Below are 16,672 nucleotides of genomic sequence, written 5' to 3' on the forward strand. Positions count from 1 at the left end.
CCCAACTCCCCCTACAACTCCCACCACCACAACTCCCACTACCATAACCACAACTCCCACTACTACAACCACTACTTCAACCACAACTCCCACTACAACTCCCACCACCACAACTCCCACTACCATAACCACAACTCCCACTACTACAACTACAACTCCCACTACCACAACTCCCACCACCACAACTCCCACCACCACAACCACAACTCCCACTACAACTCCCACCACCACTACTCCCACTACTACAACTCCCACAATCACAACTCCCACCACCACAACGCCCACTACTACAATCACAACTCCCACTATTACAACTACAACTCCCACCACCACAACTCCCACAACCACAACTCCCACCACTACAACCACAACTCCCACTATTACAACCACAACTCCCACAACCACAACGCCCACTACTACAATCACAACTCCCACTATTACAACTACAACTCCCACCACCACAACTCCCACTACCACAACGCCCACTACTACAATCACAACTCCCACTATTACAACCACAACTCCCACCACTACAACCACAACTCCCACTATTACAACTACAACTCCCACCACCACAACTCCCACAACCACAACTCCCACCACTACAACTACAACTCCCACTACCACAACCACAACTCCCACTACAACTCCCACCACCACTACTCCCACCACCACTACTCCCACTACTACAACTCCCACAATCACAACTCCCACCACCACAACGCCCACTACTACAACTACATCTTCCACAACCACAACTCCCACCACAACTCCCACTACCATAACCACAACTCCCACTAGTACAACTACAACTCCCACTACCACAACTCCCACTACTACAACCACGACTCCCACTACTACAACCGCAACTCCCACTACCACGACCACAACTCTCACTACCACAACTCCCACTACCACAACTACAACTCCCACTACCACGACCACAACTCCCACTACCACAACCATGACCACAACTCCCACTACTACGACTACAACTCCCACTACCACAACCACAACTCCCACTACCACAACCACTACTCCCACTTCAACAGGAAATTCTAGAGGTCTCTGTGGAGGTAAAAACAGTGGGCTTATCAGCAACCCTAAAGACCCACAATCTTTTTTCAACTGTGGTGATAAAGCAGTGCACCTTCAATACTGCCAAGCAAGGTTGATCTTCAAGGAATCTTGCCAATGCTGTGACTACCCCTAAAGAGTGGCAAGATATGTGTTAATACTCTTATCAACAAAATGGGGTTACTGTCAACAGATGTTATATGTATCATTTGTTATGATTCTTCACTGATGTTTTGTGTGAAAAATTACTTTACTCTTTTTAGGCCTCAATAAGGTACATGTAGGTTTGAAAACACCATTTACATGCTTGCATTAACACTTTCAGGTGAATCCGTCAAGATTTACAGATTGATTTCCATAAGCCAATGAAATGTCCTCCCATTCATGTCTGTAAATATACCACATTATTTATTTTATTTATTAATATCTAATATATCTAAACCAGTTGATCATGTATGTTCTTTTTATCCTTTCTTCCATTATTTAGTCTACCATGCCTTACTTAATTATATGGTTGTTGCATAAATATTTTACTGTTGGTGTATCTTACCCTATTGTATGGATGTGTTTTTTTGTTGGTTTATATTTAGCCCTCACATGATTGCCATGCACCTGTTACATATAGCATATATTTATACATTTAAAGCTTTACTTTGATAAATTCTAATAAATATTACTGAATTGATAAATCAATAATAATAAAATGATAAATTACAAAAATTTTACAAGTTTTCCATGTTTTGTTGGAAGATTGGTTATTATGTTGTTGTTGGTTGTTCTTTGTCTATCAGGTGCTTATGGGATAAAAGACACAACATAGTGTTTTAGCGCATTACAAATAAAAGTGAACTGAATATGCTATGAAAACAAGCTACCTAACTGGTTATCATCAATCTATCCCCAGATCAACATCTATCTATCTATCTATAACAAGTGATTTTTATCAGAGTTGTTTCACAACACACAAATTTAACTGATCAAACTTGTAAACTTCTAACATGCAGCTATTCTGTTTAGTTCAGATCAGACCAGGTACTATATGATCAGATCAATGCAATTAAAACACAAAATAAAAATATTAATTTGATATCCAAGCAAGAGCTTTACTGACAATGCAGAGCTGTAACCAAGACTGAAGTTAATTTACGACGCAGTAGTTGGATTATTTGTCTGGAAATGTTTTCCAAAGTAGATCTTCTTTTGTATCTTCAAATTTGTACCTACAGTATATCTATACATCTATACATTGGGGGGCTTTTTTCCGCTTGAGGGCCCCAAGCATTTGCCTGGTTTGCCTGTCGTGACGATATGCCTCTGGCTAAAACAGATAATTAAACAATCCTGAGTAACAACTGTTATGAGTTATAAGGATCCTGCTGGGCAAGATTTTTTTACAACACAAATCATCTTCCCAAACTTGTTGTATGAGGGAAAATGTTGTAAATGTTTCAGTTAAATCAGCTGTGCACATTATGTTCTCGTTCTTTTGTCTGACATGCCTCTTTTTTTTCTATGCTTATTCAATGGGTATGTTCTGGTGTATATTTAGCATGATTGGTCTAGATGATGCAGCTAATGACATGGCTGATGCATATTGCACTTATTTACATACACTATTTGTCTAGCTTTAATAAATACTGACTCCTTATAAACATCTTCAAATACTGCAATTCTGAGAGAATTCACACCATGATCAGAAAGACTACAAGAAAACGTCTTCAGCCATTTACAGCTAACTATTTTGCTGGACCAATAGACAATACTATTTCATATATAACAGCTACTGTAAATACCCTCTCTGTGTGTTAAAAAGTATGCAACTGTAGTCTCTTCAGAGCACAATGTGTTAAACATCTAAAAAAAATACTTTTGCAGAGGGAAAACTTTCTTAACTGTATCTAATAATGAGACCGCATTGTCCTGAGTAATAGGATTTGTATGGTCATCTTTTTTTCATAATAATTATTTATTATGATATTAATATTTTGTTATCATTGGGATAACTGTTCTCCTCTTCGTTGTTGGTTATTTAATTATGCAATGCAATGTTTATTTCTGCCACATTGTGTATAAGGAGCACCAGGTGTAAACTTTTTTACAAATTCCAGCCTGTCAGGTCAAAGCCAGCCAGCATTTTATTTATGCTTAATTAGATAAAGGCTTTTAATATAACTTTTTTGCTTGCTCTAGCTAAGAGTGCCCAAAGAACCTTTTATTTTCGGCGAACATCTTCAAGAACACCTAAAGGTTGCCTGGACTTACTGTATGTGAAAGCCATTGAGCATTCTGCTTCATTTGGATTTGCATTTTGATGCAGGACTCCAGAGATATCCATGCCAATAAATAATCCATAACATAACATAATGTTTATATAATGCTGCTATATTCGTATTATCAAGGTTTCTGCACCTTCCTTCCTTCCTGATGTTTTGATTAGTCTAAATGTACTGTTTGTTCCAGAATGTTCTAATGTAGCTCTAGTAAGACAACAGGTTAGAGAAAACCTTTACACGTGTATGTCTTATAAAGGAAAACATCTACAGCATACATTTTCACACACACAAGGTATAAACCAGGTTTGGCAAGTGTGTGTTGGCAAACAGCAGGACTTTTTAACTGCATCATCAAATTAGTTGTCTGTCCATGTTGATTATGACAAGCTGCAAGAAAATAATCTGAGATGATGGACCGATTGTTGAGTATGTTTTGATTTATTTAAACAATCATTACATTAGAAGCAGCACAGCATAGGTTTTAAGGAGGGATTTGACGCAGGTATGTCGGTACATTCCGCACCATGCTGTACTTACAGCAACAAGGAGGACCTTCATCACGTGTCTCAATAATAATAATTTGTTTGTTTGTTTTTAACTCTTTCTACTTCCTTACTTACTTTCTACAAACAGAATATTTAGTTTCACTCAAAAACTGTCAAATAACAACTAATACTTCCCACACCCTTGTTTTTTAAAATCTTGTACCTACAACTTTGTTTATTTTTTTACTTTTCATGATTTGTCAAAATAGTCTGATAAGAGCTTATGTTACCATACTTGATACCGTGTGAATTTTAATATAAAGCACATTGAGTTTCCTTTTAAAATTCCCCTCCAGATACATTTTAACCTATGTAAAATTAATATGTTGTTAAACACAATTTTCCTACATAAAAAAAACTAAAAAAACTAAAGTGAGTTTGTAAAAATAAAAACAACTGAAAAAAGCTGCTTACTTCCTCATTGAGAAATTCTGGATCAAGCCTTGTGCCTCAGCCACCACTGCTGCTTGCTCGGAGAGACTCAGCCACATGTTTGACCCTCAGTCAGACCCAGACTTAGATGAAGAGTCTGTTGTGACCAAAACTGGCATCTAGCAGACATATCAGAATGGTAAGCGTAGTTAGCATCTTTTACTTTACTAAGTAGTTTGTTGGCTTGTAACTGGCAGTGGCTGACACACTGTTAGGGGTTGTGCTGATGCAAACTCTCGCTCTCTGTACTAGTACAAGGTTTCAGGTTTATTTTGCCTGGTTCCTTAGGTTTGTGACATATAAAACCCAGGATGTCAGAATCCCTTTTTTAGACTGCCATTGGTTCACTGTAGCTCCAAGGATGACAATACTAATTCATGCCACTGATTGCATATTTCACTCATGATATGTCTTGTATTATATAAGTAACACCTTATGGACATTTTAACAAGGTTAAAAAGTTGATTTTCATCAGAGGGGGGCTTCAAAACATTTTACATCATTACAATTGCCTTGTCACCCATAGATAAGTTTCTGTACTCATCGTTATATCTAGTATAAAGTAATGAACTGTTGTGGTATCTAATAACATGTCTCACATTCTAATAGTTTAGCCATCCATGATTGGCAGTTAGCCATTTAACTCCACAGATCAAATCTGGTAGTAACATATATCTTTACTAGTAGGAGTGTCTTTATTTAGTCGGATTAGCAACATACCACAAAAATTTGTTAAGCCACAATGACATATCAGGATAAGAGAGTATTATGGTGTTAATCAATTAGCCTGAATTAGTTAATTAGTTTGATTTCTTTCTAAAGCCATTGCCAATAGTATAGGCAATAGTAAACTCAAAGAAAAAAAAAGGAAGTGCACATGTGTCAAACGTACATGTGTGACCTTTAAAAAAAACAATTACAGCATGACATAAATTCCATAATAGAATGAACTGGCTTAGGTGTGACTGACATTATCCAGGTATGCATGGCAATTATGCTGTTAAATTAACAGCACAATCTATAATACAAATGTCAATAAAGATGTAACCCTTCAACAAGGAAATAAAACACAAGACTGAACCTCATGGTGATTCAGCAGGTTTAAAAATAGTTAATATAACATTTTATCAAGGTTTGTTATACAAGTGTTTAAAAAGGTTTAAATAGATTTGTATTTGAAATTGCAATTGATTCTGAAAAACAAAATTGATGACTCTGTATATATTATGTGAGCCTATTCTATTATGTTATCATCTAACTTTTAAAAAATTAAGACAACATAGACAACATTGTATTAACTGTCCCTCTAAATATGCTCCACCTCCTTTAGCTGTCTACTATAAAGGTTCATCACCACACATCCTCAGCCACAGTAAAGAGAGACTGTAGTAGCCTCCATCTCCAACATACTTGTAAGTATTACCCTTCTTTAATATTATTAAATTATTTTTAAAAAATTTGAGAAAATCTTGCAGTAATTTTATCAAACTAAACAAACAGACACATTTTGAGGGTTGCTTGAACTAACAGGGAAGTGCCTGCATTTTCTATTTTCATGTTATACCTCATGTCATTTTCATTGTCAGACATGCTGCAATGAAGGGGCCAACCATAATAGGTTGATTAAAGGCGATGCAGTAACCAATATGTTAAATCAGATCAATTCTGGCAACACCTGAGACATGTAACATCCTATGGGATTAAAATAGTATAAAATATCACAATCTTCTAATCTCTTTCAAGAAAGAGTTTAATTTAATTCAAATCTCAGTGGATACATTTGTATTTTCAGCTGCTGAGTTTGTCCTTTACAGTCCTTACAATTTTGATTTATTATGGAAGTCCTTTTATTACATAATTTCTTGTTTTGTTAAATATTGTTGTAGTAATTTTTGACTGGATGTTGTAATAAAACATTCTAATCTATATCTTCTGCCCTTTGCTAATTCTACAGATGAACACACAGCGTACATATTTAGTAAATACACAGTCCTTCAAGGATGAGGATTAATAATGGGTATTTTAGTCCATTCTTATCTATTAGTATTCTTTGGTAGCATATCAAACTAGCAAATAAATTTTCAATCCTCGCTTCAGTGAATTGACTTCACATTTGACATGTCATGACATTCACAGTATCTGGGAGTCTCATCAAATGATGTTTATGCCATTAGCACATACAGTCAATGCATTCAGTAGGTTGTTTCAGAGTCATTGGGTTCTATAAATGTGGAACAATACAACAATGTGTTGATACTAAAAAAACTTTACTTCTGAATAAGTATTTTTAAAAGCAAGTACTCCAGTACTTTTACTCAAGTAAATATTTGACTGAACAATTTTCACTTGTACTGGAGTAATATTTCAGCAGGCATATCTAAACTTTGACTCAAGTAAGTTATGAGTTATGTGCTTTGTCCACCTCTGTTAATTAAATACAGCAACAAACTACTACAGTGAAATTATTTGTGTCTGAGTAATTATTATTATGGTTTGCGTATACTTTTTTTATTAATAATATAATTAAATTAGTTTTTCTTTTCTTTTTTCCAATTGTGTTTTCACACAGTATAAACATGAGGGCACCAATTCTAATTGCAGGTAAAGGACTTTTTAAACCGATCAAATTGTTTACAAAGGCTGTTTTAACCAAATACTGACTGAGTCTCTCTCTTTGAAGGTCTCTGTTTAAGCGTCATCAGCTTGTGTGAGTTTGTATTTTGCTATAACAAAAAATCTTAAATGTAATGCCTAAATAATTAATGTTGTTAAACAATGAGATTCATCTCAAAGTAACTCACTGATGTCTTAAATATTTCAGCTTCTTCCTCCAAACTGGTGTGTTACTACACCAGCTGGTCCAAATATAGAGCAGCGGAAGGGAAGTTCACGCTCTCAGATATTGATCCAAACCTGTGTACCCATCTGATCTTTGCTTTTTCTGGCATTAATAATGCCAATCAGCTGGTCCCTTCTGACAGAGGTGACACACAAAGCTACAAAACCTTTAATGGACTGAAATCTAGGTCAGTGCTTAATTCATTAAATATGCTGAAAACTGTCTTTTATTTTGGAGTATTAAATAACGCCTGCTTAACTTCTATTCTCACATAGGAATCCAGATCTCAAAACCCTTTTGGCAGTTGGTGGCTGGAACTTTGGCACACAAAAGTGCGATACGTAAATACAACATACCTAAGAATATCTAATTGAATACATGGCATGTCTACTTCAGCACCATTTCTGTTTTAATGTCCAGATTCAGCACCATGGTATCAACAGCAGCCAACAGAAGAAAGTTCATCCAGTCATCTATCGCACTACTGAGGACATACAGCTTTGATGGGATAAACTTGGACTGGGAATTCCCTGGTACACGAGGAAGCCGTCAGCAGGACAAACAGAGATTCACGCTGTTGTGCAAGGTCAGAAATATAATTTCTTTGAGACAGTCATCATAAATATACTATATATGATGGATATGGTTTTGAATACTCATTTATGTAATTTGACATTTAATCAAGGCAGACTGACCCATGCTTGTATGTTGTACAGGAACTCCTATCTGCCTACAAGGCTGAGGGAAAAGCAAGTGGCCGTCCCAGATTAATGGTCACCGCTGCTGTTTCTGCTGGCAAAGGAACCATCGATGCCAGTTATGAAATCGCAGAGATTGCCAAGTAAATTCTCCGCTATTTTTATATTTCCAGTGACTAGCTGTCATGTGTTGCTGCACTTGATTACAATTGTGTTTGTTTGTTTGTTTGTTTGTTTGTTTGTTTGTTTGTTTTTTGTTTAGGTACCTGGATTTCATTAATGTGATGACATTTGACCTTCATGGCACCTGGGACAGGGTCACAGGACATCACAGCCCTTTAAACCAGAGATCCCAAGACACTGGAGGTCGTATTTACTTAAATACTGTGAGTAGCGGATTTCATACCATCATTTGTCAATTGATTATTATTGGGCTAAAACTGATGCAGGGTTAAGAGGTTATTTTAATACAACAAATTTAATTTAATATGAATTTGTTTCAATGTATTAATTTTCAGATTGAATTGGTCATGTTCATTTATGACCAAATGGTATTCAATACCATTAAAGTATCATATCCCAGTATGAATGTGACTTGAATGTGAAAGAAACATAACTACATGCCAATAGCAGCATTGATATAAAGTAATGATAGTTTCCAGCACAAATAGTAGTATAAATGACCAGTTTTAAATGGAACTCTGCCAGTAGGAGGCGGTACCTTTCAGTGACACACAAGTGGCATTCATTTATTAGTAGCATATACTTTTTAAAGGAGCTATTTTTATATTTTGCTACTGCTGCATAGCCAACATTAGCATTAAAAACTGTTTCCTTACCAGCCTAGAGGACACTTTGTAAGTTGAACATCAAAAAATCTTTCCTTTATTCATCAAGAGCTGTCTCAAGTTGTTGAAAGCAACCCTCTTGTTTTGCTTTTATTTCTATCACTCCTTTTCTTATGCTGAAGTTAGCATGCTAACCAGCTCGCACCCGCCTGCTTGGCCCATCTTGTAACTTTCCAATACCGAGTAACTATAGCATCCAGTCTTACCTGAAGAACTAGCAGAAAGAGTAATCTAACCTCTTGTATTATAAATACAATTATGCCAGAAGCTCTTGGCAAAACCGGTAATGTTAACGTTGGCCATGTAGAGTCGAAAACTGTAGAAAACTTGCAAATAGCTCTTTTAAATTACATAATCTATTTATAAATGGTATATGCCAACAGAGCCACAAAGTAATAACTATAATCAACAGTGACATATGCCAAACACTACAGTTCCAAAAGCCACTTTTTTATTCTTTCCACATTTCAGGCCTTTGCAATGCAGTACTGGCGAGACCAGGGGGTTCCTGCTGAAAAGCTGATTTTGGGATTTGCTGCATATGGGCGAACCTTTACCCTGTCGTTTCAATCCAGTGAGATTGGAGCACCAATCAGTGGTGCTGGTAATGCGGGTCGTTACACCAAGGAGGCAGGCTTCTGGTCCTATTATGAGGTGAAACTAAAATCTCTAATCAATCTAAATAATAGGCTTAATCATACATACAGATTTTATGGTGTGGTGGGTCATGTTTCTTATTATGCTAATATGTTGGATTAAAATTTGACTCTTCTTTTCAGGTTTGTCTTAATCTTGAGGGAAAAACTGTCCAGTGGATTGCAGACCAGAAAGTTCCATATGGTACCACAGGAAATCAGTGGGTCGGATTTGACAATAAAGACAGCATTAATGCTAAGGTAGCCATTCGTTTCATTAAAACTATTGTTCAATAATTCTTTAGAAAATTATTAATTGTAGAAACATCCAGTTAAACCATTTCTGTGTTATCATGACTATGAACTATCGAATTCTCACAGGTCAGCTACCTAAAAGAAAACAACTTCGGAGGCGTCTTTGTCTGGTCTCTGGACCTGGATGATTTTAATGGGCAGTTTTGTAAACAGGGCAAATACCCCCTAATCAGCCATCTGCATACTCTTCTGGTGTCAGGTAAACCGAAACGTTGTTAAAAAAAAAAAAAAAAAACTATCTATCCTATCCTGCAGAATGGTAGAGGTATAAAAATGAAATTTTGTGCAAAATTTCAGCAGTTAAGCTCAGTCATAGTCAGACCATGTAATGATCAGATAACACTACCTTACAATATGTGACTCATTTTTTCCACACCTTCCACAAACCTCTCTAGATATAGGAGTTCCCACCACTGATGAGACTCCACCTGCAGTCACCAAAGATGAGCCTACCACTACTACTACCACCGCCACCGCCGCATCCTGTGCTGAGCAATCTGATCCAAATTTCTGCATAGGAAAGACCAGCGGGCTCTATCCCAATCCTAGTAACTTAAATTCTTTTTACAATTGTTTCAATGACATTACATATGTCCAAAACTGTCCCTCTGGTTTAGTCTTCCGAGATAGCTGCAAATGCTGTGGACACCCTTAAGTGGGAGTCTATAATTAATACTCCAGGAGTGGTAATATAATTAATTAAAAATAAAATAATAAAATAATAATTAATAATAATATATACTATCGAAAAGGATGCATTACATAAAGCTTTATGTGTTCTCATCCTATACTTCACTATTCAGAATAAGATTTTAAAAATGCTTTGCTTCATTTTAATGTCAGGTTCTTGTTATGCGGTGTTATGTAATAAAGTCTAGCTGAATGCCTCCTATTAGATAGTAGAAGTGTAAGAATAAGCTTTTTTTCTAACATAAAATACAGGGAAATTGTGATGTCATGATTGTGTACTATTTTCAGAATTAAATAAAATATATAACATAACCCTTAGATCATCACTTATGTTATTTGGTGTAATTGTTGTTTTTGTTGTATGTTTGTGTCAAGCTTGTGTGCAAATTCAAATCCCCTGTACAAATCAGGATTAATTTTAATGTGTCAGTCAGTGATACTACAGCATTCTTCAAGAGATAAACTACTGTACTTGATTCAACAAGAAGTAATAAAATACTTTTTAAATATCACAATTCAGAATTTCTTCAGTAAGCAGCATATTTTTGTATCGTCTATCATCAGCAGCCAAAAATATTTAATTATTTCTTAGAAGTTGATCATTTTAAGTAATACAGTATTATTCAGCACAACTGTATTTATTCAGTCACTTCATCAAATTATAACATAATAATTTGGTAGCAATCTTCATCACAAACACAAAAGGAGATTCATATACTTGACCTGTGAATATTTCATTGCAACAAGATCAAGACTATGTATCTGATCACACAAGATTGAAATTAGTAAGTTACTGTAACTGTTTTACGGTAACCCTAAAATTACAGGCCACTGAAAAAGTTTATCTTCTGGCTCTAAAATGTAGAATCTCTCTCTGTAGAATCATTTGCTTTTGAAAAAAAAAAAAGAGGAGTAAGTCAGGCCATGGTCCTGTTGAGTGCTTTTGAAATTAATCAGACTAACATTAACATAGGTTTGCATTTGTTTGACTTGTTATCAATATTGTCAATTCCTTAGAGTTCATGGACAGAGCTGTGAGGCTCAGGGAGGTTCTGAATGTCACAGTTTTGAATCAGGCTGAAGTAAAATAGTACAAGCTCCTCGTAGTTCTTTTTGGAAATCCTTTCATTGATGCCATGGAATCTAAGAAAGAAAAAAAAAAAGTTTTTCCCGCTAATAGCATTCATTCACAGTATCTAAGAAGAGGAAAATGTGTTTCCTTTATTCGATTGCCTGTCACTGTTCTTGCAGGATAATGGCTTTTTATTACCAAAGCTGAGGGATAAACTGGGCAAGCTGTTAAAACTCTTCTTATTGTATTTGTTCCAGAGGAGCTCAACGTCTGTACTGTACAAGTAGGTCAGATATTTACATCACAAGTTTGTGATGCAAACATGTGACCAACAGCAGAAAGCACTCTTTTGTTCAGGAAGTTGTTTTACAGTTTGTCAATCATTACACTGCACAAGCATTTCATTGTAATGACTGCAGCAGGTTTTGTTGAGACTTCTCCTAAGAGTAATTATAATCAGGGTTAGACACATTCTTACCTCTTAGCATCACCTGGTTTAAACCAGACAGGGGCAAAGCGATAGATATCACTGGTCAGGTCTTTGAAGTGTCGACTGTCTGTGTTCCCAATACAGATACCTGCACATTATATCAAAACACTTATGGAATATTTAAATACCTTAACAACCTAATTTTTATGCAACTAAATCTGTCTGGACTCTACCTGGAGCAACTGTAACTGTTGGAAACATGTCCAACACAGTTTTCTTAATGATCTGGAAGCCAAAGGACTGTTCATCAGCTGAGCTGACAGGCAGAGGGTCAAACCCATCAACAAGCTCGATCTTCACTCGCTGGTCACCCACTGTGGAACGGACGAGGTCCAGTACCTATATGAGATAGCACACATTTTATTCAACTCAGAAAATTCATGGTGACATCAGGAATTCTCAAAAAGGAGAATTACTTTTCTGACTCTACCTCTTGTAATGACTGCGCTGAGTGGATTCGTAGATTTACATAAGCTTCAGCTAGGGAAGGGATGACATTCACCTACAAGGTGGGAAAGAATTTAGGATTTTTTGAAGGCAAACTGAATTGCTTTCAATCTAATTTCCTGTGAATAACCTTCAATTTTATGATTATTAACTGTACCTTAACTCCTGCATTAAACATGGTAACTGCTGTGGTTGTCCTTACAAAAGCATTAGTGTCTGGTTTTCTTTCCAGTACCCTGAAATACAAAACTTTCTAATTAGACACGACACAGTCAGAAGATAACATGCTGAATAAATTTTAGGATGTAATTACCTGCCAAGGAGTGGGGAGAACAGCCACAAATTCGACATTATGAACTTCATTGGAAGCCTGAACTGAAGTCAAAGATCGAGTTAAACAGGGAGAGATCTAAAATACTACAAGTTGTGATGAGTAGTGGACAAGAAGCTGGTTGTCCTTACCTTATGGGCCAGGTGTTCAAAGGTTCCACGCTCAGGCCCATGACCAAATAACCTTGGCATGGGGTTCTCCTCTAGTCTGAGGAATCAAAATGACAGTCAGAGTCTGATGGTATATATAAAATTTGTAGTCAAACATATGGTACAGCATGAACACAGAGACTAACCACAATACATTGTATGTTCCTCTCACCTTTTGACTGCGGCAGCCAAGATCCCAATGCTGGTCTCTCTGGGAGGCATTGAGGAGTGACCAGGGGCCATAGACACACTCAGCTTTACAGTGGCCGAGCCCTTTTCCGTTATCCCAATTCTGTAAACAATGAGCACACACGTAAAACACAGAATGTCAATCAGTCACCTGCGCAATTTAAAGGACACATGCAATTTTATAATATGCTTGTGAGTTTTGTTGTGATGTCAGGCTTGGACTTTTTACCAAGCCAAAGCTGTACCGTAAATATCGTGCTGAGTTGTTACGTTAGAGTATGGCAGGAACTCACAGAGCAGCAGGTACTTCAAGACCACTGATGACATCATCCAGTACAGCAAGGCCCTCGTCTAGGACAAACGACAGCTGCACACCATGCTGCTTCAGCATTGGCACTATGTTCACTGCCCCCTTGTAACCACCGACCTTTAAAAAGAAATACAGAAGGATTCAGATGTTCAAATATAGTATTTTAATTCTTGTTTAAGTTCAAAATTTCAAGAAAGTTGTATGAATAGTTGAACTACTTCTTCGTCATGACCAAGACCAATGTAAAATCCTCTGCGTGGAGCATAGCCTTTTATTAGCAAGTATTCCAGCGCCTGAAGTATTCCCTGGGAGAAATAAGGCATATTAGTTTAGCCTTGCTAGCATGTGAAAGGTAAATAAGTATGTAATTCAATTCCATGAGATCACGCAAAATACCACTTGTTCCCTCACCATTACAGAGCCCTTGTCATCGATGGTCCCTCTACCATATATGAAGCCATCTATCTCCTTGGCAGAAAATGGCGGTGCCTCCCAGCCATCCGACTCTGAAGCAGGTACCACATCTATGTGGGCCAGCAGCAGGTATGGCGCCAAGTCAGGCTGTGATCCTTGTACCCAAAATAGGTGGCTGTAGTTGGCCACCAACTGATGATGAACCAATTTTGAAGAGAAAACTGTTGGGAAAGCTGGTACAGGAAGAAGAGCGCAAGCTTAAAGGTGGAACTCTAGTTGTATAAAACCTGCTGTGGCTCTAGTGGAGCACCGGAGTCTGTGAAAATAATCCTGAAGATGCCATCAGCATTATCCTCAAAACAAAGGCTATGTTAGAAACTGGTGTCATAAAGGTTGAAACACGACACTTTTGACATGTCTGACTTGTTATACTATATAGAGAGCTGGAAGATAAATCAATCAGCAACTACTTTGATAATTAATCTACTGTCTGAGTCCCTTTTCAAGCAAAAATGCCAAAAATTTGCAGTTTCCAGCTTCTTAAGTGTGAGGATTTGCTGATTAACTTTGACAATAGTCTCGATATCTTAGGGTTTGGGAGTGCTGGTAACAAAAAACAAGGGAAGAGAGTATAATTGTGATGGGCATTTTTCACTTATTGTCTGACATTTTGGAGACAAAAAGGATTGATTAATTAATTAATCGATTGACAAAAGTGCCACAAGATTGGCAGATTAATCAATAATAAAAATGACTGTTAGTACAAACCCTATTTCATATTTTAGCATTGGAATAGAGAGTAATTAATATATCATATGGCTGGGATAAATCAATACCATAACTTGAAATATTTAAAGTAAACGTAATCTAAAGTCTGTATTAAAATTTCACATGAAAGACTGTAAGCTGTCTAAAGGAGAAGTGGGCAACTGGCCAGGTGTCGCAAAACCCCTATGTTTACGCCATATTGTTTAGGTCTGCATAATTTGATAAGTTTGATTGTTTAGGAATTACACTTTATTTAATAATTGAATAACTGAATCCACCCATTTATAGTCACACATAATATAGGCCTAATGAAATATGTAGCATATGCATTTGAAAAGTGATCTTGGAATCTAGGCCTTTGTTATTAGAGGTTTAGCTGCATTATTGCCTGAAGCTCTTTGTGGCTAATGTAAAATCGTAATTGCACAATGTTTTGAGGGGCAGAGGCACAGACATTGCTCCTGATACTTTGGACTGGCAGTGTTAGTGTCCTCTTCATATGATGTCTATTTATGTTTATGTTATGTTTATTTTAACTGCAAGGTAAAAGAAACTAATAGTTTTTACAGGTATCCAGTTCTGTAATTTGGAACAGGTTCTAATTTGGATCCCCTAATCTAAAATTAATATATTCAAATGGCTTTTTTTAATCGGACCAACAGTCTACAACCAAAAGATGTTAGGATTAATATCAATGAAACCAAATAATATATATGAGTTACCATAGCCTCTCTGTCAGCTCGAACCAGTCTGGTTATTCTCCTCTGAGCTTTCTCATCAACAGCAAAACTGCGGTTCACTGGATTTTTTTATGCACGGTTCTGAGTAAATTCTAGAGACTGTTTTATATGAAAATCCCTGGTGATCAGCAGTTTCAGAAAACACTCAAAGCAACCAGTCTGGCACCAACACTCTAATGTTTGACATGAACATTAACTAAAGCTCCAGACCTGTACCTGCATGACTTTATGTACTGCACTGCTGCCACATGATTAGCTGATTGAATAATTGCATGGATATGCTACAGGTGTTAAAAAAATTTAGATAGAAATACAGAATAGGGGAAAAAAACATTTCTGGAACAATCTATCCACTCCACTTCACAACCCTAGGGTGCCCAACAACAAGTGTTTGCCCGAAGGCCCCATAGGAGGTTAATACGGCCATGTTACCATTTGTCTCAGCACAAAAACCCTGCTGACACCACGTGTCTATGTGTCAGCTGCGTGGCTAGCTAACGTTAGCTGAAATGTAGCTTAGTAGCTGTCTTCATACATGTTCGGCATTCAATATTAACGTTAGCTTAACTATTAAACATTAGCTATTGGGTAAAGTTAGCTGGAACTGCTCTGCTAAATCACCGCAACTTTGTGGGTGTGTGAAGCCACTGTTAACTACCAAACACAACCGTGACTGTACAATACAAATAAGTCTCTCATAATATTTTAGTGCCAGCTTTACCTTTACGGAGGAGCCTGTTGAATTCAAGCAGCGCAGTGTTGTTGCTCTCCGTCCCGGAGAAAGACACAGTGGGGATCCGAATAGCCTCTGGATGTATGGATTCAGAGACACACTGTCCGTTAATGGTGGCTTCTCCACATTTCTTTAACGTGCTTTCCACCCAATGTTACGAGAACATTTAACTAGGTAAGGTACTCGTCTAAAACACGACTCAAATTACCTTTAAAATTTGCTATTAGTTCCTCTCTCTGATGATGGTCTATGACGAGCGAGATGTTCTTCGTCTTTTCCCAATTTGCGAGTTGAAGACCGGCATTTACATCCAGTGAGAAAGTCCTGATAGATGCTACAGTAAATAACAATAATATTGTAATGAGGAAGCTGCTAATCATAATCTTTAAAAACTTGAATATTTTGAACTTTTGCCCCGACTCGGTCATTGTTTATTTGTTGTGACAGCGGAACTCGTTCACTGTGACTGAGTGCAGACTGAATTAGTTTGAGGATGTTGAACGAGAGCCACCTGCTGGTCAGAAAGCGAATTTACTGTTACTACAAAATAATGGTATCAAAGTTTAATTACCCTCTCACCTGGTTCAGTCATTCATTCAGAGCTACCATTATGTTAGAAAGTAACCTGCAGTGGTAATGTTCCTCATGTAGTAAACGTACATTTTACTATGTGAAAA

At 37.0% G+C, this 16,672-nt stretch overlaps 3 protein-coding genes across 6 annotated transcripts in view; 2 read left to right on the forward strand and 1 right to left on the reverse strand.

Annotated features, from left to right (window-relative positions):
• LOC130174982 (oviduct-specific glycoprotein-like) overlaps window positions 1-2,726 on the forward strand; it is a 16,351-nt gene extending 13,625 nt beyond the window's left edge. Inside the window, exon 14 of the mRNA XM_056385240.1 lies at window positions 198-2,726. Within this exon, the coding sequence (XP_056241215.1) occupies window positions 198-1,213 (1,016 nt within the window). The 3' untranslated portion in view covers window positions 1,214-2,726. The remainder of the gene's footprint in view (window positions 1-197) is intronic.
• The window catches only part of pm20d1.2 (peptidase M20 domain containing 1, tandem duplicate 2), a 27,064-nt gene extending 10,536 nt beyond the window's left edge, over window positions 1-16,528 (reverse strand). For 2 of the 4 annotated variants that reach the window (XR_008828591.1, XR_008828592.1), the window contains exons 1-13: window positions 16,204-16,528; window positions 15,984-16,070; window positions 13,752-13,987; window positions 13,559-13,645; window positions 13,324-13,457; window positions 13,014-13,133; window positions 12,824-12,899; window positions 12,675-12,736; window positions 12,519-12,597; window positions 12,345-12,416; window positions 12,088-12,253; window positions 11,903-12,002; window positions 4,310-4,446 (exon numbers count right to left, since the gene is read on the reverse strand). Coding sequence is in view for 2 of the 4 variants with exons in the window: in XM_056384202.1 (XP_056240177.1) it covers window positions 11,366-11,495; window positions 11,903-12,002; window positions 12,088-12,253; window positions 12,345-12,416; window positions 12,519-12,597; window positions 12,675-12,736; window positions 12,824-12,899; window positions 13,014-13,133; window positions 13,324-13,457; window positions 13,559-13,645; window positions 13,752-13,987; window positions 15,984-16,070; window positions 16,204-16,423 (1,569 nt within the window). In the remaining 2 variants the exon portion in view is untranslated. Of the gene's footprint in view, window positions 1-4,129; window positions 4,447-10,752; window positions 11,496-11,902; window positions 12,003-12,087; window positions 12,254-12,344; window positions 12,417-12,518; window positions 12,598-12,674; window positions 12,737-12,823; window positions 12,900-13,013; window positions 13,134-13,323; window positions 13,458-13,558; window positions 13,646-13,751; window positions 13,988-15,983; window positions 16,071-16,203 lie in introns of those variants that run through there. The other 2 variants (XM_056384203.1, XM_056384202.1) reach the window with 2 other exon arrangements.
• LOC130174416 (acidic mammalian chitinase-like) lies at window positions 4,459-10,600 on the forward strand. The gene is made up of 5 exons (XM_056384211.1): window positions 4,459-8,250; window positions 9,184-9,366; window positions 9,492-9,608; window positions 9,729-9,861; window positions 10,058-10,600. Exons 1-5 carry the CDS (start codon window positions 8,149-8,151, stop codon window positions 10,315-10,317), a joined length of 795 nt encoding a protein of 264 aa, XP_056240186.1. The 5' UTR covers window positions 4,459-8,148; the 3' UTR covers window positions 10,318-10,600.
• Window positions 16,529-16,672: the final 144 nt, after the last annotated feature.

This window comes from Seriola aureovittata, chromosome 9 (genome assembly GCF_021018895.1).
Source record: "Seriola aureovittata isolate HTS-2021-v1 ecotype China chromosome 9, ASM2101889v1, whole genome shotgun sequence".
In the NCBI taxonomy this organism is placed as follows: Eukaryota; Metazoa; Chordata; class Actinopteri; order Carangiformes; family Carangidae; genus Seriola; species Seriola aureovittata.

Bases quoted from the DNA above. Each gene is read 5' to 3' on its own strand.
- LOC130174416 (XM_056384211.1), top strand. From the start codon at position 8,149: ATGACATTTGACCTTCATGGCACCTGGGACAGGGTCACAGGACATCAC. The intron at 9,367-9,491 runs GTGAAACTAAAA...TCTTCTTTTCAG, and splicing joins GCTTCTGGTCCTATTATGAG to GTTTGTCTTAATCTTGAGGG. The intron at 9,862-10,057 runs GTAAACCGAAAC...AAACCTCTCTAG, and splicing joins GCATACTCTTCTGGTGTCAG to ATATAGGAGTTCCCACCACT.